Source organism: Herpailurus yagouaroundi, unplaced genomic scaffold, assembly GCF_014898765.1.
Source record: "Herpailurus yagouaroundi ecotype Mexico unplaced genomic scaffold, PumYag 184, whole genome shotgun sequence".
In the NCBI taxonomy this organism is placed as follows: domain Eukaryota; kingdom Metazoa; phylum Chordata; class Mammalia; order Carnivora; family Felidae; genus Herpailurus; species Herpailurus yagouaroundi.
This window is the reverse complement of record NW_024412415.1, coordinates 8,751,668-8,777,218: the sequence shown is the minus strand read 5'-3', so window position 1 is coordinate 8,777,218 and position 25,551 is coordinate 8,751,668. Positions and strand designations below refer to the sequence as shown.

Below are 25,551 nucleotides of genomic sequence, written 5' to 3'. Positions count from 1 at the left end.
TAATACTTACACAGTGCATTGTAAATTGCTTTCCATATAATATTAACTCATTTGCTCCTCACGAAAGCTCTATGAGGTAGGAACTGTTATCATATTTCATAGGAGAGAAGACTGAAGCACAAAGAGGTAAACGGCTTTCCAGAAGGGTGGTAGCTTTTCTCAAAAGAAGCCTCATCCTCCCACCACCCCCACCACCGTGAACTGTACCTCCACGTATTCATGCCCTCATGTAGTCTCCTCCCCTTGAATCTAAGATGGCCTTTGGACTCACTCTTTGAGGGGAATTCAGCAAGTGATGCTTCATGACCCCACATCTAACTCAGAAGTCCTGAAAGTTCCCGCTGGATCTATGTGCAGCCAACTGACATCTAAAAAGTCTAACCACCCCAAAACCACCATACTGTGAGGGAAGCCCAGACTAGTCACATGGAGAGGCCAGGAGGCTCAGGCCGCCTCTAGCCTAGCTGAGGTGTGAGGGAAGAAGCCATCAAGGACAACTAGCTCAGGTGAGCCTTCAGATGGTTCCAGCCCCAACTACCATCTGACTATCACCTCATGACACTCCTCAATCTAGAACCACCCAGCTGAGCCCAGTCAACCTTCAGACCTGAGAAAGTAATAAGTTGTTGTTTAAGCCACTAAGTTTTTTTTAAGTTAGTTTATTTTGAGAGACATAGAGACAGCACAAGTGAGAGAGAGAATCCCAACCAGGCTCTGCACTGCCAGCACAGAGCCAGATGCCGGGCCTGAACTCATGAAACTGTGAGATCACTACCTGAGCTGAAACCAAGAGTCAGATGCTTAACTGACCGAGCCACCCAGGCAACCCCTACGCCACTTAGTTTTAAGGTGACTAATAATCAAAACAGCTAGTAAGTGGCTGAGTGGGATTCAAACCAGACAGCCTCGTTCCAGACTGTGTGCTTTTAACCACAGGAGACAAGGATACAAACCAGGAGAACATCTCTCTCAATCTCTCTCTGTCTCTCTCTCACACATACACACAAACACACGCACAAGAAGGCAGCACTGGGGAAGGATACCAGATGGAGCATGTTTTTGTCATTGATGCACTCCCCCTACAAACACCAAACCTCCTAGGTTTTTTACCTTCAGCGATTTTTGATGGTAGTCTTTGGGAGACCCCATACACACTGCCCTGCATTCTCATTCAAAGGATAGCAGAAAGGGAAAGAGGTTTCCTTATATTGAATGTCTGCCACGCACCAAACTCTGCTGGGTTCCTCCTGGTCCATTTCTCCTTTTTCTTTTTTTTTTTTTTAATATTTGTTTATTTTTGAAGGAGAGAGAGACGAGCATGATCAGGGGAGGTGGCAGAGAGAGAGGGAGACACAGAATCCAAACCGGGCTCCAGGCTCCGAGCTGTCTGCACAGAACCCGACGCGAGGCTCGAGCTCACGAGTCATGAGATCATGACCTGAGCTGAAGTCGGATGCTCAACTGACTGAGCCACCCCATCTCCTGGTCCATTTCTTAAGCACATACTATGTGTCAGGTATCAGGCACTTTTAATAGAACAAGATAGACCCTGTCACACCTTCCTGCAGTCTACACCAGGGAGGGCGATGGATGAGCAGAAATACAAAACAAATGCAAGCTCAAACAAAGACTTGAAGAAAGTAATTGCTGAGTCCCACAGCAGGGGTGATCCTACTTTAGATGGGGAGTCAGGGGAGGTGTCTCTGAGGAGGTGGCATTCAGGCTAAGACCTAAAGAGTAAAAAGACTAGCCTGGCAGGGAGTTGGAGGAAGGGCATTGTAGGCAAAGGCCAACGGTAGGTAAGACCTGACAGGTCCAGGGAAGGCTAGAGGCTCGTTAAGTAGCCAGGAAGTGGTGGGCATTGAGGTGGGGGGGGGGGGGGGGGCACTGGTGTGAGCTGTTGGCCTGAGGGAAGCACATGAATTTTATTCTGAAAGAAATCAGAAGCCATTGAGGGATTAACTTTTTTAACCTTTTCTTGATTACCTAGAATTATTGCTCTGAGCGTCCGGGAGTTCTTGTACTGAGCAGTAACAGAACCAGCCCTGGGTCTGCCACTCCCCTCCTTTGGGTTTGTTTGGTTGCTTGGTTTTCTCTTCCCTGGTTGTCATGGTCATTTCTTCTTCGGTGGGATCCGTCCTTAGGTTGCTATCTCTCCATCCCCCTTCTGCCCTGGAGCTGATGAGTCCGAATGATGCAATGAAGCCCTCCTGCTGGGATACTCAGGCTCCAGGGAACTTGTTAACAGGCTACTTCTGGCCTCAGCACAAACAACATGGGGGAGTGTGCAGTGGAGCTTGGAAAGCAGCCTGTCCAGGAGTTCTGCTGCAGGCAGATCCCCACTTTAGGAATCTGCGGTGGTGCTGAGTCTGCCCTTTCCTGTGTGCTCTGCCGCCCCCAGGCCAAGTGAAAGAAGAGATGATTACAAAGTTGGGAAACCTACCAAAATGCACTTGAGTTGTGCCCCACATTTGTGTTTCAGTGTGAACGCTGCCCTCTCGGAGGCCAGGATGGAGGATGGGGTGGGGGTGGGGTCCTTGGATGGGGTGAGGGCAGCTCAGCACTCAGCTGGGCTCTGTAACTAACCAACATCCTCCCAGGCGAGGGCTTTGAAAGGAAGCGGAAGTAACTGCCCGCCCCACCGTGGTCCCTGGGCGACCCGGTGACTGCTGTTGCATTAGCCTCTTGGGCATCTGACAGGGAGTCCTGGCCTGACACTGCTGTCCTCTGCCAGTGCCTTCACTCCATGTAGGAGCACCCCCAACATCTCTAGACTTCTTTGAAAGTTAGGAGTTTTAGGAACCTCTAAAGAAAAATAAAGAAGAGATTTCTCATTTACATTTTCAGATGTTCAAAAGTTACTGCTATAATAAGGACATTCTTTTTTTTTATTTTTATTTTTTAATGTTTATTTACTTTCGAGAGACAGAGCATGAGCAGGGTAGGGGCAGAGAGAGACAGAGACACAGAATCCGAAGCAGGCTCCAGGCTCTGAGCTGTTAGCACAGAGCCTGATGGGGACTTGAACTCATGAACCACAAGACCATGACCTGAGCTGAAGTTGGATGCTTAACTGACTGAGCCACCCAGGTGCCCAGTGAAGACATTCTTGTTATGTAACCTCCATCCTGATTGTTATGTGTAGGAAAAGCCCTCTCCCCACAGTCACTGTGCACCAAAGGAGACCCCCAGACTGGAGGGTGGGAGTGATAGATTGAAAATGAAGGAATAGGGGCACCTGGGTGGCTCAGTCAGTTAAGCATCTGACTTTGGCTCAAGTCATGATCTCATGGTTTGTGAGTTCGAGCCCTGCATCGGGGGGTGCTCAGAGCCTGGAGCCTGCCTCGGATTCTGTGTCTCCCTCTCTCTCTGCCTCTCCTCTGCTCACACACTGTCTGTCTCTCTCCCTCTCTCTCTCTCTCAAAAATAAATATTTTTTAAAAAATTTTTAAATGAGAAAATGCAGGATTATAGGTGGAGCTGCATAGCGAGGAGCAACACTGGCCTGTGACGTTTTTCCACTTCCCTTGGCACTTCCACTTACCAGCTGGGTGACCTGGGCAAGTTATTCCACCTCTGTGAGCCTCAGTCTCCTCTGTAAAATGGAAGAAACACACTTTCTTCACAGAGTTAGATCTTGTGAGGGTCTGAATAATTGGTGTAAATACCTAAGTGTTCCACAGACTTTAGTAATGAAGCGTGCATTGTGCGAGAGGCCCCAGAGTGTGGCCGGAAGTCAGGTCTCATGCACTGGCACTAGGCGGCTAGGCCTGTTGAGCCAGTGGATGTAGATGCATGCTGAAAATAGGGGCATTTTTGTTTCCCAGGGAAGCAGAGAGGGAGGCGGTGTGATGCAGGCAAGCTCTCTGTGGGCCCTGGCGGAGGCTGACCTCAGTTCAAATCCTGGCACCCCCACTTGACTGTGGGATCCTCAGTTCATGCTTTTATAAAGGGACCAAATTCTCCCTCCCAGGGCTGTTTGAGGATAAAGTGACATAACAACTATTAATCATTTGGCAGTGGTTTAGCTTTGTTCGCTTCATGGAATTAATTGGGCGGTCCCAGAATAGATGGACGGAGCGTGCAAGTTAGCTCGGCCACATGCTCCGACGTTTTCCCAGGGAGAGCTGATAGTGGCAGGTACTGGGACTCAGTCCGCCAAGGACCTTGCTTTTCCAGGAAACCCAAAATGGAGAGGGAACGATAAAGGAAATATGTGAACTTGACAATAGGCCTGTGGAAAGAATGCCTGGGGAAGGCAGCCGAGGAAGGGAGCTGGGAAAACCTGCTGAAGACAGTGACCTGGATGAGGTGTCCTTTTGTGGCCAAGGGCCCCGGCTCTTGTCACTTTTCCAATTCTTTTCTCCATAATCTTCTTTCTGGTATCTGGGGATATTTCTCACACGCTCCATGACATAGTTTCCTCTAGAAACCTCCACTTCGCCAGGATTATTTTAGCCTCTTTCACAAAACCACCTCCTGCTTAAATCCAAATCACAAAGTAAAGTGCAAATCAGACCATCATTCAGCATTTCACCTTTCTGTAGTCTTCTTCAGTATAGCGCCATGTTGCACAAGTGTGTGTACATATTTGAGATGAAAAATTCAAGTTTCAGGAAGTTAGATGGTGAAGAGTGTCCCAGCCACACCCCCAGTTCCTCTTCCAGAGCACACTCTGCCAGCAGTGTGTCGGGGTTCCTCCCAGAGCAGGAGAGTCCTGCACGCTGCTCTGCACCAAGAATTTTCCACTTAGCAGTAAATCTTGGAGCGCATCTGTGTCAGGACCTTAGAGCTGCTTCTTTTGTCCATCGTGTAGATGTGCCCAAATTAACAGCTGGTATCCTCTTGACGGATGGCATCCAGACCATTTCTGATCATTGGCAGTTTGTTACTAACAGTGCTGTAGAATATAGTTTTTCACACAGTGCAAATATATAGCTTGCACAGTAGGGTGCAAATGGAACTATATGATACAAAACAAACAAAAAACAAACAGACTCTTAAGTACAGAGAATAAACTGGTTGCCAGAGGGAATGTGGGTGGGATATGGGTGAACTTGATAAAGGGAATTAAGAGGTACACACTTCCAGTTCTAAAAACTGGGCGCCTGGGTGGCTCAGTCCTTTGAGCATCTGACTTTGGCTCAGGTCACGATCTCATGGTTCTTGAGTCTAAGTCCCACATCGGGCTCTCTGCTGTCAGCGAAGAGCCCGCTTCAGATCCTCTGTCCCTCTCTCTCTGCCCTTCCTCTGCACATACACGTATGTTCTCTCTCTCTCAAAAATAAATAAACCTTTAAAAATAAAATAAGTCACAGAGGTTAAAAGTACTGTATGGAATTGTCAAATCACTATGTTGTATACCTGAAACTAACATGTCAATTCTACTTCAATGTCATGTCAATTATACTTCAATTGAAAAAAAAAAATAGATGCACTTCTAGTAGTGAAATTGCTGAGTCAAAAGGAACTGTGGTCTTTTTACTGTGTTAGCTGCTGACAAAATGCCTTGTCTAGAAGATGTACCTCTTCACATTCCCACCAATGATACAAAAGTGCCTGTTTACACCACACAACCTCCCCAACTCAGGGCATTACTGATTCCCCTCCCCTTATCTTCCCTTTATCTTTGCATTATCTAATAGGTAAATGGTATCTCATTATAATTCTAATTTTCATTCTTATTATCAGTGTGGTTGAGCACCTTTGCATATTTACAAATATTTTCAAGGTATTTCCTTTCTGGAGGCATTTGACCATTTTGAAACAGCATTGGGTAACTACGTGTACTTTTATTTAATAAAATAATTGAGCCATTTTTTAAGTAAAGAACCCAGTGTGGATTAATATGGTCCCCACTGACTTGATCTGTCTTTCTATCTGTGACATAAACCCAGAAATAACTACCTCTGGGTAGTTTGTCTTTAGGAGCAGGTTAGCTGATAACGTAGCTGCTGGCACTGGCCTTCATGACTGGCTGTTGTCCAAATGCTCACAGAACACTCACGCAACACTGGAATTGTTTAAAAGGAGGAAAAGGGCAGGGCAGGGTATCGAGGGTCAGAAGTGGCTTGCAACTGTTTGTTGACCCCACCAGTTGTCATATTCTTGGTGTAACATTTCTCTTTAGAAAATGGTAGCTTGGAGAAATATTGTCTTTTTGCCCTTCTGAACCACGAAATGACAAGATGTATTGTCGAGGTAGGAGCTGTGTTTGTAAATATTTAGCCTCATCACGCGTGGGTGGAGACTGTGTCTTACTGGCATTTTGCCTCCATTGGAAAATGAGGAATGGGCAGTCTCCATGGGTGTGACACTTGATTCCTGGATTCTCTTACTTGTATTATTAGAAGGTTGGATCTGATGATCTCTTAAGCATTCTTGAATGCCTCCAATTCTGTGACTTTTCCTCTGGTAATTTCTTCCAGCCTAGAGTTGTTTGCAGTTGGGTGCCAAATTAACAAGTAACAAGTTTTTAATTAATGATTATTTTGATAATTAATGATAATTTTATCGTTAGATGTAGTCACTGAGTATTCCTATAGCCACCTGAGTGGTTTTACATTCTTATGCTGGTAATGTAACTAGCTGATACCTAGTATAGTTAACTTAAGATCTGGAAAGAATTCTTACTGATCAACTAACCCATCTGATATATGTAGAAACTGAGGCCCAGCAAAGTGAAATGGCTGAACCAGGCTCCAGAACTTGTAGGATTTTTTTGGTCAATTTTCAGCAAATTCTCTCTGCAGCAGAGAGCCTAAAATGCCTCATAATGTTGCTGTCTTTTTCCAGGGCTCATTCCTCTTTAAATGGACCTGCTTCTTAACCTAACTTTTAGCCTGATAAGGAAAACAAGACATGAAACCCAATTTTCCCTTTGACTTGGTCACATGACCAGATGCCACAGCATTCATCAGGCCCAATACTCAAATGGAACCTTTCTCCATTCCCCACCTGTCTGCCCTATGGTGTGATCCTTGATGTTAGGAGCTTCAGGGTCACATGGCCCCCATCTGTCCCATCGTTATCTTTACAACATCCCCAGAGGAAAAAGAGACAGGCTATGAAGTTAGCTTGTTTATTTTAGGAGGAAACAGACCCTGATAAGTTAGTTCACAGAGTTTTGGACTAAATTCCAAAGGAAGAAGGAGTTGGGGGAGGAAATAGAAAATAAATAACACCAAGCCCATCCAAGGACAGATTTGGTCCTTGGTTTTATTTAAACTGTGGAATGTTCAGTGGCCAAACCCCCTCAGGCCAGGCACAGGGAAACAGGGAGCTCTGTAACCACAGGGATCTTCTTGTAGCCAGTTATAGTCTCTCAGAGGTGGCCACTACCAGCTGAACACTTGGAGGTGAACACTCCTTGAACTTCCACAGTGTGTGCAGATATGGAGGCCACGGAGTTTGTCTGTTTCTCTTCTCTGGCTATCTTGTTGGTTCTCCAGGACAGGGTTTAGTATCAGCCCCTCCCCACCCCCAGCAGGAGCCTGGACCCCCACTCACTGCCGACCCCTTCCCCGCCCCTATTTACCCCCAAACCACTTGCACATCTGATCAGCTTTGTGGGGAGAGCTGGCTAGGGGTGAAAGGAAGTAGAGAGGCCAGTAAGAGCAAAGTGTCTGTGACTCCTCTCCTTACCAGCTTGTTTCCATGGCTCAGGCAAGTACAGCTGATGGAGGACTGCCTCTTCCCCCGGAGGTTATGTGTAGTTGCAAAGGTACTACTTCACCCACAGGCCTTCTTGAGATGGTGATAGGCTGGAAAAGGCTAGAAATCCAGACCCTAGCTAGAAACGCCATTATAGAAGAAAAGGAAAACCTTCCTTAGTAATATTGTTATCCGAGTCACATATGGACGAATAATGTTTACAGTATGCTTATTCTTATTACAAAAATAATATATATTTATTGTAGAACACTTACAAAACTACTTTTAAAAATATCACAAAGGGGCGCCTCGGTGGCTCAGTCGGTTGAGCGGCCAACTTCGGCTCAGGTCATGATCTCACAGTCCGTGAGTTCGAGCCCCATGTCGGGCTCTGTGCTGACGGCTCAGAGCCTGGAGCCTGTTTCGGATTCTGTGTCTCCCTCTCTCTGCCCCTCCCCTGTTCATGCTCTGTCTCTCCCTGTCTCAAAAATAAATAAAACATTAAAAAAATAATAAATAAATAAATAAATAAATAAATAATAATAAAAATATCACAAAGGGGGAGCCTCACTGGTTCAGTCAGTGAAGCATCTCACTTCGGCTCAGATCACCATCCTGCAGTTCATGAGTTTGAGCCCCACGTTGGGCTCATGGATAAAAGCACAGGCTGTGGGATGCAAGTGCCTGGGTTTGAAACATGGCTCTTAGGAAATAGCTGTGTGACTCTGGGTAAGTTATTTAACCTCTCTGATTCTCTGTATCCTCACCTGTAAAAGGGGGACAATAATAGCACCTGTTTCATGGGGTTATTGTGAGGATTATGGAGAGTGTGCTAATAGAAAGCTCTCGGGGCAGTGCAGGAATATTGAGAGAGCTCAGTCATATTGACTGCCGTCTTTAATTTTTCGCTATCATTCTGTACCTACCCCCAATCACATTTTCAGAAACAGCCTTTTCCAGCTGCAGAGTAAACTCAGCCTGGAAATGATACAAGGACTCCTTGCACATGTTTAACTGAAGTGGCTGCTATTGTTAACAGTGACTATTTTTGAAAAAATATATTTAATACCTGAGCAATCCCAGATATCTGATGTTTATTTTGAGATGATTTGTACTTCCTACAATTAGTAACAGCTCTTTTTTTAGAAACCCACAGAGCTATTTAAGCAACTAAACCCTCTAATGTGCTAAAAATCAGTTACACTTCTCATTCAAGTTAATTCACTTTGTTAATCAGATTTATTTTACTGTTTCATATTTTATTTATGTATGTGTGTATGTATGTGTATATATGTATAATGTTAAAATGCAATCCACCCTCTTAAATTTTGAGCGTTCAGTACAGTATTGTTAACTCTGGGCACATCTTATACAGCAGATCTCTTGAACTTACTCCTCTTACTTAACTGAAACTTTGTGCCCCTTGATTAAGAATGTCCCATCCCCCTCCCCTGCACCATGCCCCTGGTAACCACCATTCCACTCTACGATTATATGAGTTTGGTTATTTAAAAAAATTTTTTTTCAGTGTTTGTTTATTTTTGAGAGAGAGAGAGAGAGAGAGAGAGAGAGAGAGAGAGAGAGAAACAGAGCATGAGCAGGGGAAGGGCAGAGTGAGAGGGAGGCACAGAATCCAAAGCAGGCTCCAGGCTCTGAGCTGTCAGCCCAGAGACCAATGCAGGGCTCAAACTCACAAACTGTGAGATCATGACCTGAACCAAAGTTGGACGCTCAACCGACTGAGCCACCCAGGTGCCCCAAGTTTGGTTATTTTAAATGTTTTTATTATTATTATTTATTTTTGAAAGAGAGAGAGAGAGAGAGAGAGAGAGAGAGAGAGAGCAGTGGAGGAGCAGGGAGCGAGGGAGGGAAACACAGAATCTGAAGCAGGCTCTAGGCTCTGAGCTGTGAGCACAGAGCCCAATGCAGGGTTCGAACTCAGAAACTATGAGGTTGTGAATTGAGCCAAGGTTGGACACTTACCCAGTTGAGCCACCCAGGTGCCCCAAGTTTGGTTATTTTAGATTCCTGATGTAAACAAAATCATGCAGTATCTGTCCTTCTGTGAGTGACTTATCTCACTTAGTGTAATGTCTTCCAGCTCCATCCATGTTGCAGAATCTCCCTTTTTAAAGCCGCATAATATTCTGTTGTATGTATAAACCACAGTTTTGTTATCTGTTCGTCTGCCAAAGGACATTAAGGTTGTTTCCATATCTTGGCTATTATGAATAGTACCACAATAAACATGGGAATGCTAAATCTCTTTGAGATCTTGATTTAAATTCTTTTGAATTTAATTCTTCTGAATCCCCAGAAGTGGGATTGCTAGATCATATGGTAGTTCTGATTTTCATTTTTGGAGGAATAAACCAAATTTCTTGAATATCTACTACATTCAATAGTAGGTACTGAGTACTGGGTATACAGTGGTGAATGGAATGAGAGAGTCTCTGCCCTCATAGAGTTTCTGTCTTATAATCACCAAATAAATATATCATTGGAAAGTATTAGGGTTATGAAAGAAAAATCATTGGTGCTATAAGAATACGTCACAGGGAACCTGATTTAGATAGTACAAAGTATCCTGTGGTGGGCTTTTGGGTTCCAAGCATGATTAAGACTTGGCCCCTGCTCTCAGGATGCTAATAATTTAGTGTAGTGGATGGGCTGCGACAGAACACATATCTTCTCAGGAAGAAATGGGGAGAGAGGATCCATTCTACTCAGGTGAGAGGTGTCCCAGAGGGATGGGTAGCTGGAATGGAGAAGGGGCAGGGCATTTGGAGCTAAAGAAAGTCTGGACAAAGGTGCAAAGGCAGGGGGCTACAGAATGCTTTTGGAGAACAGCAAGGAGCCCAGTGTGGTTTATGGGGAGAGGAGGGTGAGGTTTAGCAAGAGCCCCTGAGAAAAGGCCGGAGGGATAATGTGCTGACTAGTCATGGAGAATGTGTAAACATTTGCTCTAGAAGGAATCAGGGCACCCAAAGTTTTGGAGATTGTCTCTGAGTTCTGAGAAGGGGTGGGAATCATGTGAGGACGAGATTGGAAAGGAAGGATCCCGGGGACAAGAACTACAGTTAAGAGGCACCACCGGCACATTGACAATGGCTGTGTGGACAGTCTGTGCTGGACAATCGACTAAGTGCTGGAGCGACACAAAGATGGATATGACACCTAAGGGACTTCTGGGAGAGAGGCTAGTGTTACACAAACAAATCAGCCCAGTAACAGCTGCAGTAGGGATATGAGGGACCTGGCATTTGACAGGAGCTGCTAGTTCTACAAGGGGCAGGCCAGTGCCCCGCCAAAGAGGAGAGGTCTGAGCAGAGTCTTGGGCCATGTCCAACTGGGCAAGTGGCCTTGCCCACCCCAAGAATGGGGCCAGGGGCATGGTCAGGAGGAACCTGGCCTCAGTTCTGGCTGTCCTGCATTATCTTGCGTCCTTTTATTGACACACATCTTGTTTAAAACTCATGTAATTAGCAACTTGGCTCTGGGAAGGAACTTAAGCATTTTTTTTTTCCTGTTCTATTAAAAACAGACTGCCAAATTTGTTTTCTCAGGGCCCCCGCCCTATATTTACCTGAGCCAGGGGGCAACTGTTCTAATCTCAGGTGTCATTTCCTGGTGGGTGCCTTCAGATGGAGACCATGGTTTCCATGGGGGCTGTGATGGAAGCCCCTGATTGGATAGAAGTGGCCCCTTCCTTCCTGCCCCCTCCTTTTGTTCCCAGAACATGGAGCCAGGATGCCAAGCTGGGATCTTCCACAGGACAAATTCTCTTTCTTAGCTATATAGCTTGTGGGTCCCTTTGCAAATAGAAACTACATTTTTAACCAGTTGGATTGATGACATCTCTTGTTTTGTTCTAGACGAATAAAAGTTCCATTAGAAGGTCTTATAGAATTGATGGGGCGCCTGGGTGTCTCGGTTGGTTAAGCGTCCAACTCTTGATTTCAACTCAGGTCATGATCTCACAGTTCATGAGTTTGAGCTGTGCTCAAACATTGGGTTCTGTGCTGACAGCACGGAGGCTGCTGCAGATTCTGTCTCCTGCTTTCTCTGCCCCTCCCCCACTTGCTCTCAAAAATAAATAAACATTAAAAAAAAAGTCTTATAGAATTGAAATGTCTATAATTGAATGAATAAATGTTAAAAATACATTGAGCACCATGGGACAAGTCTGTTATGATATTGATTCCTGTGCCCTCCATACATACTCATTAATACACACATACATGCACTACCCCCACATGTGCGCGCGCACACACACACACACACGTTTGAATGTATCCCAGGGTCTGCTGCATTCTACCTAGCTGGAACGGATTCTCATAAACTCAGAGCATTCTCATCCCTGACCCGTCACCGTGAGAAACTTTCTTATCACCTTGGCCAGAAGGTAGGACACTTGTGAAATTACACAATTCTCAAAGTTCCAGTGGATGAGCCAAATTTTACAATAACCTCTTTGGTGAAGACTGATTTCAACCAAAGCATAGGGCTCCTGCTTTAGTTAAATTCAACTCTATGCTCAGCAAGATGCGCTGTGCAGTCCCCTTGATGAACAGATTTCAACTTCCTTGTCCATTCAGCAGTTTGTGGAGATGTGTATCTTTAAATAAGTTTAGCAGTCTTGAATTTGTTCTCTCTTCCTTCCTTCCCTTTCTTTCTTATGCATTTATTTATGTCAGTTTGATTGAAGTATAACATAATAATGCACTCATTTTGATTGTACAGTTTGGTGAGTTTTGACCAATGCACACCCGTGTAACCACTGCCATCATCAAGGAATAGAAACTTTCCATCCCCCTGAGAAGTTCTTCTTTGTCTGTGCCGCTTTGCAGTCAGTCCCAGCCGCCTTCAGCTAGAGGCAACCACTGATGTGCTCCCAGTCACTGCAGCTTGGCTCTGCCTGTTCTAGAATTTCCTATCAGTGTGTATTCTTTAGCGTCTGGCTTCTCTCACTCAGCATGGTGTTTCTGAGATTCACCCTAGCGGCTGTGTGTCAGTAGCTCATTCCTTTTATTGCTGGGTGGTATTCCACTGTACAGTTTATCCGTTCACCTGCTGAGGGACATTTGGATTGTTTCCAGTTTGGGGCTATTATGGATAAAGCTAGCAGCCTTTGTTCTACAGATATATGTCCCTCAGCAACCATTCCAAGCACATCCTGGGCACTTGATCATTATTAGTTCATCCACTTTTGACTTTTCATTTAAAATGTATTGTTAAATTTCAAAATGTTTACTGCATTTCTAAGTTCCAGAGAGAGAGGTGTCCCAAAAAGTTGTTTAAAGCCAGTTTGGGGAATTTGCAACAGTTTTCCACAGAAAACAGTCCTTCAGGAAGCATTTGCTGAGGGCTGGTCTTGGTGAGCACTGTCTTGGTACTGTAGAGAGCAGGGTAAAAGGGCCCCGACCCTTGGGTGATCACAGCCCAGTGGGGGAAACACCTGTGACCTCAGATGGTACAGTTCTCTGGAGAGCTACAAGACCTTCTCAGGAGCCCAGGAGCTGGGGGTAATTTTTCAGAGGCAAAGGTTGGTCTGAGTCAGAGCTGTGGTATTTCCACTCAGAAGTGGGTGCCAGGTGGAATGGGCTATCTGTAAAAAATAACAGTGCGTGTCTGGACCAAAAACAGTCAACTCCAAAAGTAAAGACACTATGTAGGCCAAACAAAATAGAGCCGAAGGCTTTGTTCAGTCTCAAGGCCACTGGTTTCCAACTTTGTTTTAAGTGGTAGCTCTTTCCCAGACCCCCTTAGCATAGTGTGGCTGAACTCTAGTGATGATAGCGACCTGACCACCCTCTGTAACGAATCTTCTCGAAAATTCATTACTCCCCCCCCACTGGGTCCAGTGTATGCTCTGGTTATCCCGGCCATTCTGGCTACGCACAGGACTTTTGTAAGCCAGGGAGTGTCTGTGATTAGAATCATAGCTTTATTTTAGGAGCAACTCAGGGCCTTTAAGACCAACTGGTAGAACTCCATCTGTTTCACAAACAAGAAAAGAAAGGCCTCTGGATCTTTGAGGGTCCAGCAGCTCTACAAAATGTGGGCAGTTCTGTGCTCAGTTGTGTCTTTCATTAGGTGTCTTCTGAACACTGATTCTTTCACTTGGCTCAAGCATCATTGCCCTGTCACCTTTCCCCTAATTAATTGTGTTTTCTCCATGGCTGAAGACTATGCTTTGTGCCAACCAGGCATCCTTCAACATTTATTATGCTCCCACCATGCACCTGTTACGAAGGTCTTTTAAATAACCAGTAGAGGGGCGCCTGGGTGGCTCAGTCGGTTAAGCATCCGACTTCGGCTCAGGTCATGATCTCACGGTTCGTGAGTTCGAGCCCCGCATCGGGCTCTGTGCTGACAGCTCAGAACCTGGAGCCTGTTTCGGATTCTGTGTCTCCCTCTCTCTCTCTGACCCTCCCCCATTCATGCTCTGTCTCTCTCTGTCTCAAAAGTAAATAAACGTTAAAAAAAAAATTAAAAAAAAAAACAGTAGATAACTTGAAAGCTTTTGGAGAGCTTTCTAGATGTCAGAATGATTCTAAATGTCTCTAGTATGTTAACTTCAAAGCCCCATGAGGTATGTGGATGCCATTATTAGCCCCATTTTTACAGATGAGGAAATGAAGCACAGAGAGGTTAAGTAACTTGCCCAAGCTCACAAAACTAGTAAGTGATAGAGCCAGTATTGGACCCCAGGCAGCTGAGTCCAAAGCCTGTACTTTTTTCTTTTTTTCCAGCTTCGTTGAGGCATAATTGACAACCAAAAACTGTATTTAAGATGTACAATATGATGGTTTAATGTACATATATAGTGAAACGATTACTACAACTAAGCTAATTAACACATCCATCACCTAGTTACCACCTTGTTTCTAATTGTGTTTAATTTGCATTAACTTTACATAGTATAGAAATATGTATTTGCAAAAACAGTAATCTCGATGAATATAGTCATAGTGCCTACCCTAGACTTATGTGAAGATTAAGTAAATGAATATATGTATACTGATGAGAACAGTGCCTTAGTAAGCATATTATTAACACTACCCATTATTATTATTATTGTCTATAACTTTCCAACTGTGATCACTCTTATACTTCCGGTTAAAGCAGAAATATGCATGGCCCTCTTTACAAATTGATCATAGAGTTTCCTATCATTAATGATGTATTGACTTGTCTGTCTTAAATAACTTGTAATGTACTCTCACAAGTTCAGTCAACAAAACCACTAGGTTATTTTTTTAAGTTTCTGAGTAATGATTTGGTAATACAAAATCATGCATATAAGCACATAATATTCTCTTAGAAATTATAGAATGAGGAAATCCATATATATACTATCATCAGGAAATTTCACTGCAGTTGTTTGTTTGGTTCTTTCCGTATTCTTTGCTGGTGTCTAGATCTTTCCCCCACTGGAAGATAAGAACAGGTTAGGAAGGAGAGCCTCAAAAATCTTTTATCCTAAGTGAACGACAATAAAAGAAAAATTCTGACCACTGCCTTCCATTTGTTTCCTATGAACTGCTTTTGACTCAGGATTTATTGTTGTTGTTACTGTTTTTAATTGGAAGCACTTTGTCAGGAGATTTCTTAGGACACCTGAAACTAATATAAGATGATGTTATATGTCAATTATATCTCAATTTTTTTAAGTTTTGAAAAAGAGTAAGGCCAGTACAAAGCCCATACTCTTAACCATGTCTTGTGCAACCATGAAGAAGACATGGCCCCTGCAGCTAAAGAATTTATGATGCTATGAGAGAGACCCATACATCCATCTGATTATATAGTGTAAGCAAGAGGTTCAGGGAGCTCAGATGAGGAAGCAATTGAGTTCACCTAAAGCAGGGGTTGGGGTTGGGGGGAGGGCACAGAAACAATAATAAAAGCTTATATTTACTGAGAGTTTACAAAAGTCCCAACATTATACTGAGCATATTAAGAGCATTTTCTCATATAATTACTCAACAGCTCGATTTTACAGATGAGAGAATTGGAGCTTAAGGAAGTTAAGTAACATGGAACTGAATCAAGGTTTGGCCAGGTGTATTTGAAGGATGATAAGGATTTAGGCTAGATTTCTAGATCCTAAGCCAGAGGGGAAGGGCTCACCGGGACTAAGGTCCAGTGTGAGCAAAGACAGGATAACTTTCCTAAATCTAAAAATCCATGTTAGGGGCGCCTGGGTGGCTCAGTCGGTTGAGTGTCTGACTTCAGCTCAGGTCGTGATCTCACGGCTTGTGAGTTTGAGCCCCACGTCGGGCTCTGTGCTGACGGCTCAGAGCCTGGAGCCTCTTCAGATTCTGTGTCTTTCTCTCTGCTCCTCCCCCGCTCACACTCTGTCTCTCAAAAATAAATAAAAACATTAAAAAAAATTTTTTTTAATTTAAAAATCCATCTTCAAATAAGCAGATTTAAATTCCATGTTTCCTCAATTCTGTGATGCACCATCTAACCATCTATTGGTACCTTTTTAGAAGAAAAAGAAACTACTTTAAATGTGTTTTGCTGACCAACAATAACGTAGACATAGCTGTACCATCCCATGCCTTGGTACTCAGTCCTGAAACCGCCAAACATGGCAATCATCTGGAGGGTTTGCACAACGTACATCACCAACCCCAGTCCCCGGGCCCCCCACCCCGCCCTTCCCGGGGGGGGGGGGTCTACAAGTCTAAACTTTGGCAAGCACCTTATATGAATCTAATACAAGAGCACATCTTGAGAATCAATGATCTATAGATCCTTCTGAGTCACTTTTCCTTCAGCGGGCAGATTAAATGACATCATTAATTTTAAGTCACTTCTTTAAAATCAACTGGAATGGGGCTTTTGGGTGGCTCAGTCAGTTAAGCATCTGACTTAGGCTCAGGTCATGATCTCACTGTTTGTGGATTTGATCCCTGCGTCGGGCTCAGTGCAGACAGCTCAGAGCCTGGAGTCTGCTTCGGATTTTGTGTCTCCCTCTCTCTCTGCCCCTCCCCACTCACACTCTGTCTCTCTGTCTCTCAAAAATAAATAAGTGTAAAAATAAATAATAGAAAACTTTTAAAAAGTAAAATAAAATCAGCTGGAACTTTTTGGTAGATAGGTACTTGGTGCCTATCTTAAATCACAAAGAATAATTGAGCAAGAACTATTCAGCCTTAAAAAGGAGAGAAATTCTGACAAATTCTACAACATGGATGGACCTTGAGGACATTGTGCTAAATGAAATAAGCCAGTCACAAAAAGACAAATGTCGTACGATTCCAGGTATATGAGGTACCTAGAGTAGTCAAATTCATAAAGACAAGCAAGATAGAATGGTGGCTGCCACGGCTGGGGGGAGGGAGGAAAGGGAAGTTAATGTTTAATGGGTACTTAGTTTCATTTGGGGAAGATGAAGACTTCTGGAGAGGGGGATTGCACAGCAATGTGAATGTGCTTAATGCCAATAAATTGTACACTTAAAAATGGTTACAATGGTAAAATAATAATAACAACAAGTGTGCATGGAAGAAAAATGAGCTGACCAACCTCTCCCAGCTGTGGTAATTCTTTGCTTAGTGACACTTAGTGTCTGAGACACTTAGTGATTTCTTCACCTTTGATTATACTCCCTAATATGTAACAAATAATCCTTTTACACCTGCATGATGACTAATAGAATACACTTCTATCTACCTGTACCTTAAGTTTTCCTCATTACTTTAATTTTTTTAATGTTTATTTATTTTTGAGAGAGAGAGTGCAAGCAAGCTAGGGGCAGAGGGACAGGGAGACACAGAATCCGAAGCAAGCTCCAGGCTCTGAGATGTCAGCACAGAGCCCGACGCGGGGCTTGAACCCACCAACCATGAGATCATGACCTGAGCTGAAGTCGGACACTTAACCGACTGAGCCACTCAGGCACCTCTCTCTTTGTTACTTTAAAACAAGAAAATGTGGCCATGCAGCCATTCCTCCAAAGATGAGTAATGGCTTCACTTACAGTAAACTTACATCTGGCAGCTCTATTCCCACTAACTTTTTATTTCAATGAAGTATTGGAATGATGTCTTTGACTTATTTATTTTGTGTGTGTGATTTTTGCCTTCTTTTTTTCGAAATGAAGATTATCTTTATTTTTTTTTTAATATAATTTATTGCCAAATTGGCTAATATACAGTATGTAAAGTGTGCTCTTGGTTTTGGGAGTAGATTCCCATGGTTCATCGCTTACATACAACACCCAGTGCTCATCGCAACAAGTGCCCTCCGCATTGCTCATCACCCACTTTCCCCTCTACCCCACTCCCCACATCAGCCCTCAGTTTGTTCTCAGTTTGTATTTAAGAGTCTCTTATGGTTTGCCTCCCTCCCTCTCTGTAACTCCCTCCCCCCGCCCCTCCCCCATGGTCTTCTGTTCAGTTTCTCAAGATCCACATATATATGAGTGAAAACATATAATATCTGTCCTTCTCTGACTGACTTATTTCATGGAGTGATGTCTTTTAAAAAGACATTTAAAATAACTATAGGAGCCCAAATTTAAGTGGAAGTTTAAATCCGTGGTAATGTCAAGGCCAGCCACTCAATCCGGGTGGTCCTTGGAGGAAGAGATGCGTGTCTCCATGGCTGAATTCGCATATGTGCCAGTGGTGACAGTGAGGGGAGCGGCAAGTCTCTCTTGGCACTGATTGTAAGAGTATTTCTGAACAGAAATACTCACATGTGGAGAAAATTATGCACCAGCCATGGTTTTTGGTAGCAAATCAAAGAAGCTAATTCTGGCTACCTGAGGAAGAAAAGGAAATTTGCAGAAAATCAGGTTGTTCACTGAGTTAATGGGTACGTTGGAGAGCTAGTCTCAAAAACTAGCTTAGGAAACCACCACCACTGGACTGTCAACTCAGCTTCTCTGCCATGAATAAATTCTCATTTTCCCTGTGGCTTTGCATCCTTTTGTCAAGATTTAACACCCCCCTCTGGTGGAAGGAGATGACTCTCTGGTTCTAGATCACCTGCCTGTACCGCAGACTGCCAACGAGTGGGGCAAGGGACTGTCTGCCGGGGGACCCCACCTCTCCCAATAGGAAGGGTGTTCAGCAAAACTCAACTTGCATCCACTCCAGTGTCCACATGCAGCTCCTTCTAGTGGTCACTTCCAAAACATCTTACCTGACTACCAGGGCATAGCATCATCACTCACCTGCTGAGGGTCTCCTACCTGGGGTTTGGGGCTCTCTGGCACCCAAGTCTGTCTCAAATGACAGAACCACTTTGGGAGGCCTTATGTTCTGGCCCTGCAGGGACAGAGCTCAGAGTGAAATCTTGACTCTGACTCCTTACATACTTCAGTGTGACCCCATTCAGTAGGTCTTTGATCTTCCTCTGTTCTAACCTGACTACTGATAGTGATCAAAATAAACTCTGACCCACATTCTGACAATTACCTTTGCCTTCCTTGTCCCCAGGGAATCAGGGAGTGCCACCATTAAAGACAGAATAGAGAAGTGAAAAGCACAAACGGGAAATATACAAACATGTAATGATGATAAACACCATATATAGGGCGGTGCTTTCCTCTGGGGGATGTGCTTGGGGAGGGGTCTACGGGGGGCTTCAGCATTTCTGAATGTTTTGTTTTCCTTATTAAAATTGTGTCTGAATCCTTTCTTTCTTCAACTACTCCCCTTACACCTGTTCTTCAAATTTATGGAAACTTTAGTCAATCGGCCCCCTTTATTTTTGAAAATAGATCATTCCCTAGACACATTCTTATCTACCTCAGATCCCTCAGAGTCAGTCAGTATCCCAAATTTGGTATTAATATTTTTGTATGTTTGTATAGTATGTATCCACTGGCTCTTGAGTATTGCTTTGTTTTTTTAACATTTTAAGTGAATGTTATCCTACTGTACACATTCTTTTGAAACCTGATTTTTTACTCACCAGTCTTTTGGAGATTGGCCTGTGTTGACAAGTGAAAATCCAATTCATCCTCACTGCTGTATGAGTATTTTGTAATACAAATAAAGTAGACTTAAATTCTTTAAAGTATCTGAAGCAAACAAGGCCAAGTGTCAAAATTTATTAAAGTTATGGGTTGAGTATATCAGCATTCATCATATTGTTTTCGAGACTTTTATGTGTGTTTGGGAGTTCTCAAAATCTATTAAAAGGGGTGATAGCACCAAATAGGAGTCAGGAAAGTTGCCATCTGGGCTTTAACTGGGCTGCACTGAGACTGAGTCCACAGCTAATCAGACTGAGATTAAAAATAAACCTGGTCGGGACGCCTGGGTGGCTCAGTCAGTTCAGCGTCTGACTTCGGCTCAGGTCATGATCTCCCGGTTCGTGGGTTCAAGTCCCGTGTCAGGCTCTGTGCTGACAGCTCCGAGCCTGGAGACTGCTTCGGAGTTTGTGTCTCCCTCTCTCTCTGACCCTCTCTTGCTCATGCTCTGTCTCTCTCTGTCTCTCAAAAATAAATAAATGTTAAATTAAAAAAAAATTTTTTTTAATAAATAAATAAACCTGGTGGCACTAGTCTCCTCTTATTTGCTTTTCATGGGCCTCTGCCTCCCCAGGGAGATGCCCAAAACAGGCCTTGACCATGGCCTGTGAGGAGTGTTTATGTAGCTGCACGATTTGGAGTATACTGGCACATGGCCAAACCGAACTAAACAGAGTCTGTTGTGGGCCTAGCCATTTTTAAAAAGAAATTGGCAAAAGACATTTCACACAATGGCTGTGAGACATGATTTTTTTTTTTTTTTAATATTTACAACTTACTTAAGATATAAATAGTCCAAATGATAAATACTGGTCAAAGTTTTGGGCAGGCCAACCTTTGGCCTCCTCAACACTCTTAAAAACTTAGGAGAAGATAATTCTTCTTTTGTTGTGCTTACTAGACCCCCCATGAGACCTCAAGTGGCCCCCCGGGTTTTCTTCCTTCACCATTTCTGCTTCTTTCAGAAAAGTGAGACTTTGGTAGAAGGGAGAACTTTTGACCCAGGGCCTGTGGTTTTACAGAGCCATTGATCAAATTTGCCATTCATCCCCAGGACTGTACCAGGTGAAATGAGAGACTCGTGGGGACTAAGTGAAATGACAGATAAGGAAGTAAGCGATGCCCAATCAAAGTGCCCTTGAGTACCTTTTCAGTTCCTGTTTCTTCCCAGGGAAGGGTTCCTAGGGTCCTCAGCATTATCTCCTGAATGCATCCAGCCCCAGGGGACTCATTTGAAGTGATTTTCAGTCCATGGAGCCTCCACTGCCTCCTTGGAAAGAAGTCCTCTGTCCTTGGCAGCTGCCAGAGAACCAGTGAGTCCCCAGCTCTGCTAGTAAATGCGTCTTCTGAGCAGTCGGCCACACTGACGTGCCCTTCTCTCCACCTAGGCTATGACTTCTGCCAGGTCCTACAGTGGTTTGCAGAGCGAGTCGACAGGATCATCCTGCTGTTCGATGCTCACAAACTGGACATCTCAGACGAGTTCTCGGAGGCCATCAAGGCCTTCCGCGGCCAAGATGACAAGATCCGCGTGGTACTGAACAAGGCCGACCAAGTGGACACGCAGCAGCTGATGCGCGTCTACGGGGCCCTCATGTGGTCCCTGGGCAAGGTCATCAACACACCCGAGGTCCTTCGAGTCTACATCGGCTCTTTCTGGGCACAGCCCCTACAGAACACTGATAACCGCCGGCTCTTCGAGGCCGAGGCCCAGGACCTCTTCAGAGACATCCAGAGCCTTCCGCAGAAGGCGGCCGTGCGCAAACTCAACGACCTCATCAAGCGAGCGAGGCTGGCCAAGGTGAGCCAAGGAGACACGGTGGGCAGCAGGGGATGCTTCCCATTCTCTCCTCTCTAAGGGAAGGTGGGGATGGGAGAGGTTCCATTCTAGGGGACCTCAGGAATGGAGCACAGAAGAGGTTAAGAAGGGAGCATCAAGATCAGTACGTCTGTTTAGGTTCTGGCTCCTACTCTGTGGTCTTAGGCAAATGAGTCAACCTTTCCAAACCTGTTTTCTCATCTGTAAAATGGACCCAGTAAAAGCACATCATAGGGTGCTTGTGAGGATTCAGGGTGACCTGGCTTGCAGAGCACACAGGAGGGATCATGCACTTACCACCTGGAAGCTGCTATTTTCTTAGCCCAATGGGAATGTAGCCAGCTGAACCAGAGGGGTGGCATTGGTGGGACCAGTATGGTGCTGAGATGCCAGCATTAGTCACCCTGGGTCTAAGGCACAGAACCCGATGTTACTGCCTGGAGCCAGGGAGGAAGCCAGATTCAGCCTGGCCCACGGAGTGTGCTGCTTTGGGGGTGGCACCCCATCCCCATTCTGGCTGGGAGCCTGTAAGCATGCCCTCCAGGCCTCTGGGCTCTTCCGCCTCGTAGCTGAACCTTTCAGCAGCCCCAGGGGTGGGTACACAACAGGGTAAGTGGTCATCTGGTAACCACCCTCGAGTACTGTCCTTGATTCTGTCACGTCTCTGAAGAGAGAACAGCACATGACTCCTCTAAGAAAAAGTATGGAAAAAAAAGATGGTTCTTTAAAAGTTGTGTGCACATTTCATAAAATCATATTCCTTTGGGACACCTCAGTGGCTCAGTTGGTTAAGTGTACGACTCTTAATCTCAGCTCATGTCTTGATCTCATGGCTGTGCATTCTAGCCCCATGTTGGGGCTTTAAAAAAAAAATCCTGTTCCTCTACTGCTGGAAGTGCCCCCAGAGTTTGTCTAGTCTCAACGATCATCAGAAGCACTCTGGAGCTTTAAGCAATGTAAATTCCCAGGCCCTGCCCAGGAGCTTCTGATTCAAGTGTGTCTGTGCATGTCTGTGTGTGTATATGTGAGTGTGTGCATATGTGTGTGTGTGTGTGTGTGTGTGTGTGTGTGTGTGTGTGTGTGTAAAGCTCCCCAGGTGATTCTGATAATCAGCCACATTTTGAAGCCAGAGGTCTATCCACTCCTGCAGTTTAGAAGGATGAGGTAGAATAAACGATTTCTCCAGAGTCACCTAATCCATGAGTAACAACACTAGAATCAAAAGACAGCCCTCCTGCTCTCAGCCTCGCCCTGTGCCTTTGTCATGTCCGCTGAAACCAGTCCACAGGCCTGCCTCTCCAAATCCACTCATACTCTGGTCAGGGTACTTCCAGCTTACTTCCCCTTTGTCTTCTGGTGGCAAAGAAACCATGTCCCCTCCCTTATCCTCTTGCTGCACAGAGAGTGACTTCTGGTCTGGCCTTGGGGTCCAGCAGGCCAGCCTTCTAGAATCCACTGCCCCTTGCCTCATTCAGTCAGTATTGCTCAGCACCCCTGGGCTGGGACTGGGGAGCCTGGCTGGTAGAAGAGGAGGCCCCAAACCCCCCATTACAGAGTGGTGAGCTGTGTGCTGATTGAGGTGTGGACACCGTGCTCTGAGGAGGGGGTTTGGCCTGGAAAGGCAAGAGGCCTTCGCTGAGGGTGACAGGCGGGCAGGCGATCGGCCTTCTAACGCCTCCTCATCATTGCCCAGCAGCCTCTATCTTCATGCCAGGATGCTCACCCAGCAGCATCTCTCTATAGCCAAAGAGATGCCTCCCCGGTTGCTGCAGCTCCACATGTAGGACCTCCATCTGCTCTTTTTCTCTCTGCTTGCCATCACTCCCGGTGCATGCTCACACAGACTCCTGGATCACCCAGCTGATCCCCAGTCACCGTGCACCTGCGAGCCCCCATTTTTTATCCTTTCTTCCAGGCTGCTTCCTTTCTGGAGCTCCAGCCACTTTGTTCCAGTTCTGCAAGGCAGTGGTGCTAACCAGTTTGTAAATCCACTTATTTGCAGCTTTGCTGGTTTCTCTTGTGTGCTAGTCCCGGGCCTAATGCTTAGTGGCAGGAAGTCTGTTTTTTCCCCATTTGGTAACCCCTTAGCATGTGATACTTCTCTTCTTCAGCTGATACGGCTGAACTTACCCTTCAGGATACACAATACCCAACATTATTTTATAACCAAAGCAGAGATATCATGTGATAGCTTTGGAGATTTGAAGATTTTTTTTTTAACTATTTATAAATGCCCATGGACATTTGTACTTTACCAGTCACTGCCGAAGGCCTAGTGACTCAAGACGCAGCTGTATTCGGTCACATAAATAAATAAAGAGCAAAGAGCTCACTGGGCGTGCCAAGCGCCTTGGGACTTCTCTGCCCTCCTTGAGCATCAGGCCCTCTGAATGGATCAGCGTGGCCACAGAATGCTGCTCTGTACTGACACTGGGAATAATGAGAGCCTTGTGTAGATGCAGGGGGTGGGGGGCAGGGGCGGTCAACTTGCTGAGCTTACTTCTAGGAAAAAAGCTTGTCTTTTTTTCTTCCTAAGAATAGTATCTGGCTTGTTCCTTTTCATAAAGGAAAACGTGTGAAGTGTGGATGTTTCCAGGCTGAGCCTCTCAGTGCCAGTGTGCTGGGCGGTACCATCCTGCGAAGGGGGACAGGAAACAGTCTCAGGCAGATAAGAAGCAGAACTCAACACAGTGGCCTTAGCCACTAACCAACGTCATCTGCTTTACACCATCTGCGATTTTATGGCCATTTGTAAACTTGTTGCCTAAATGGACAAGGAGTCAGTCGCCTGAGTTTTTCTCTTCTCAGTGTTTGTATTTCAGGAAAACGCTCTTTGATTTTGGTATATTGATCTTTATTTCTCTTGATCCGGTTTTGTAAGCCAACCTTACTGAGGGTCTGCAGTATTCCAGAAGCTCTACAATTTGTATTGCATGTGTTATTTCATCTGATCCCTCCAATAACTGCACAAAGCTGGGCATTATCTTTGTTTCTCATGCAAGGGAACTGTAGCTCAGAAAGGTGAAGTAACTTGCCCAAGGCCTTACAGCCCATAAGTTGTAAAATATAAATTCAAGCCGTAGTTAGTTTGACTCCTTGGTCTGGAAACCATTTACCTGAAATGCAGAGTGTACAACATCTATAATTTCTCATCGTGTCCTTAACTTTCTGCATTAGTCTGCCATTCTGTGTATTCTATAAAATTGTTTATCCACAGGAACCCTGCAAAGTTTAGAGGTTCATCAAGCTGACAATTTGAAAACATGCGAAGGATAAGTTTTCAGATGTCACCTAAGAGATGTCAGATCTGGGTTGGGGTGTGCCCTGTATCTATTTATAGAACACCTTAATTCAACAGAAGTCACATCCCATCCAGAAGTAAAGAAGTGTTATCACTAATGTCCTGCTGGGTTCCACAGTGATCAAACTCAAGGTGTCCTAAAAAGGACACTTTAATAATTGAAAAATGGCACTCTTACCAAAGATCTTTTGAAATGTAATGGTTTCCCTGCTTCTTCTTAATATATATATATATTTTTCACAACTCTCTATTTTAAGGAATGAGAAAACCTTAGAGTGGGTTTTTTGGTTAACCTCAAAGATCACATCTTCATGATATCAATATGCATCCTTTTTTGAAGACTGTTTACAATCTAAAATGCTAATCAAAGCTCATTTCATGATTCTTTGGGCTATTTTGGGAAAGCCCAAAAAACTATTTAAAAAATATAATTCAGTTTTATTCAGCTATAATTAAAATAGCCAAAGTAGGGAAATTAGACTCTTGCAAACAAATCCCAAATAATAATGCTTATGGAATAAACGAACAAAAATAAAAAGTGAGGACTCCACCCTTTATAAACATTGCCCAAGAGTAGGAAAAGTTCCCACCCCTTTACAGATCTTCACCCAACAACAAAAAAAAAAAACATTTAAGGAAGGAACAGCTAAAAGTGAGAAAGAAAAGGAGAGGTCAGTGATTTTCAGGGTTCACCCTAGCTCTGTGGCACTTAGTTTTGTCTTCAAAGCGTGTTCTCCAGTCACGTGTAAAACCCAGGGCCCAGCTTTCCAATCTGTC

The 25,551-nt window shown here is 44.5% G+C and overlaps 1 protein-coding gene across 1 annotated transcript in view; it reads left to right on the top strand.

Annotated features, from left to right (window-relative positions):
- Window positions 1-25,551, top strand: part of EHD4 (EH domain containing 4) — an 87,439-nt gene that overhangs the window by 43,222 nt on the left and 18,666 nt on the right. Inside the window, exon 4 of the mRNA XM_040492366.1 lies at window positions 21,043-21,455. Within this exon, the coding sequence (XP_040348300.1) occupies window positions 21,043-21,455 (413 nt within the window). The remainder of the gene's footprint in view (window positions 1-21,042; window positions 21,456-25,551) is intronic.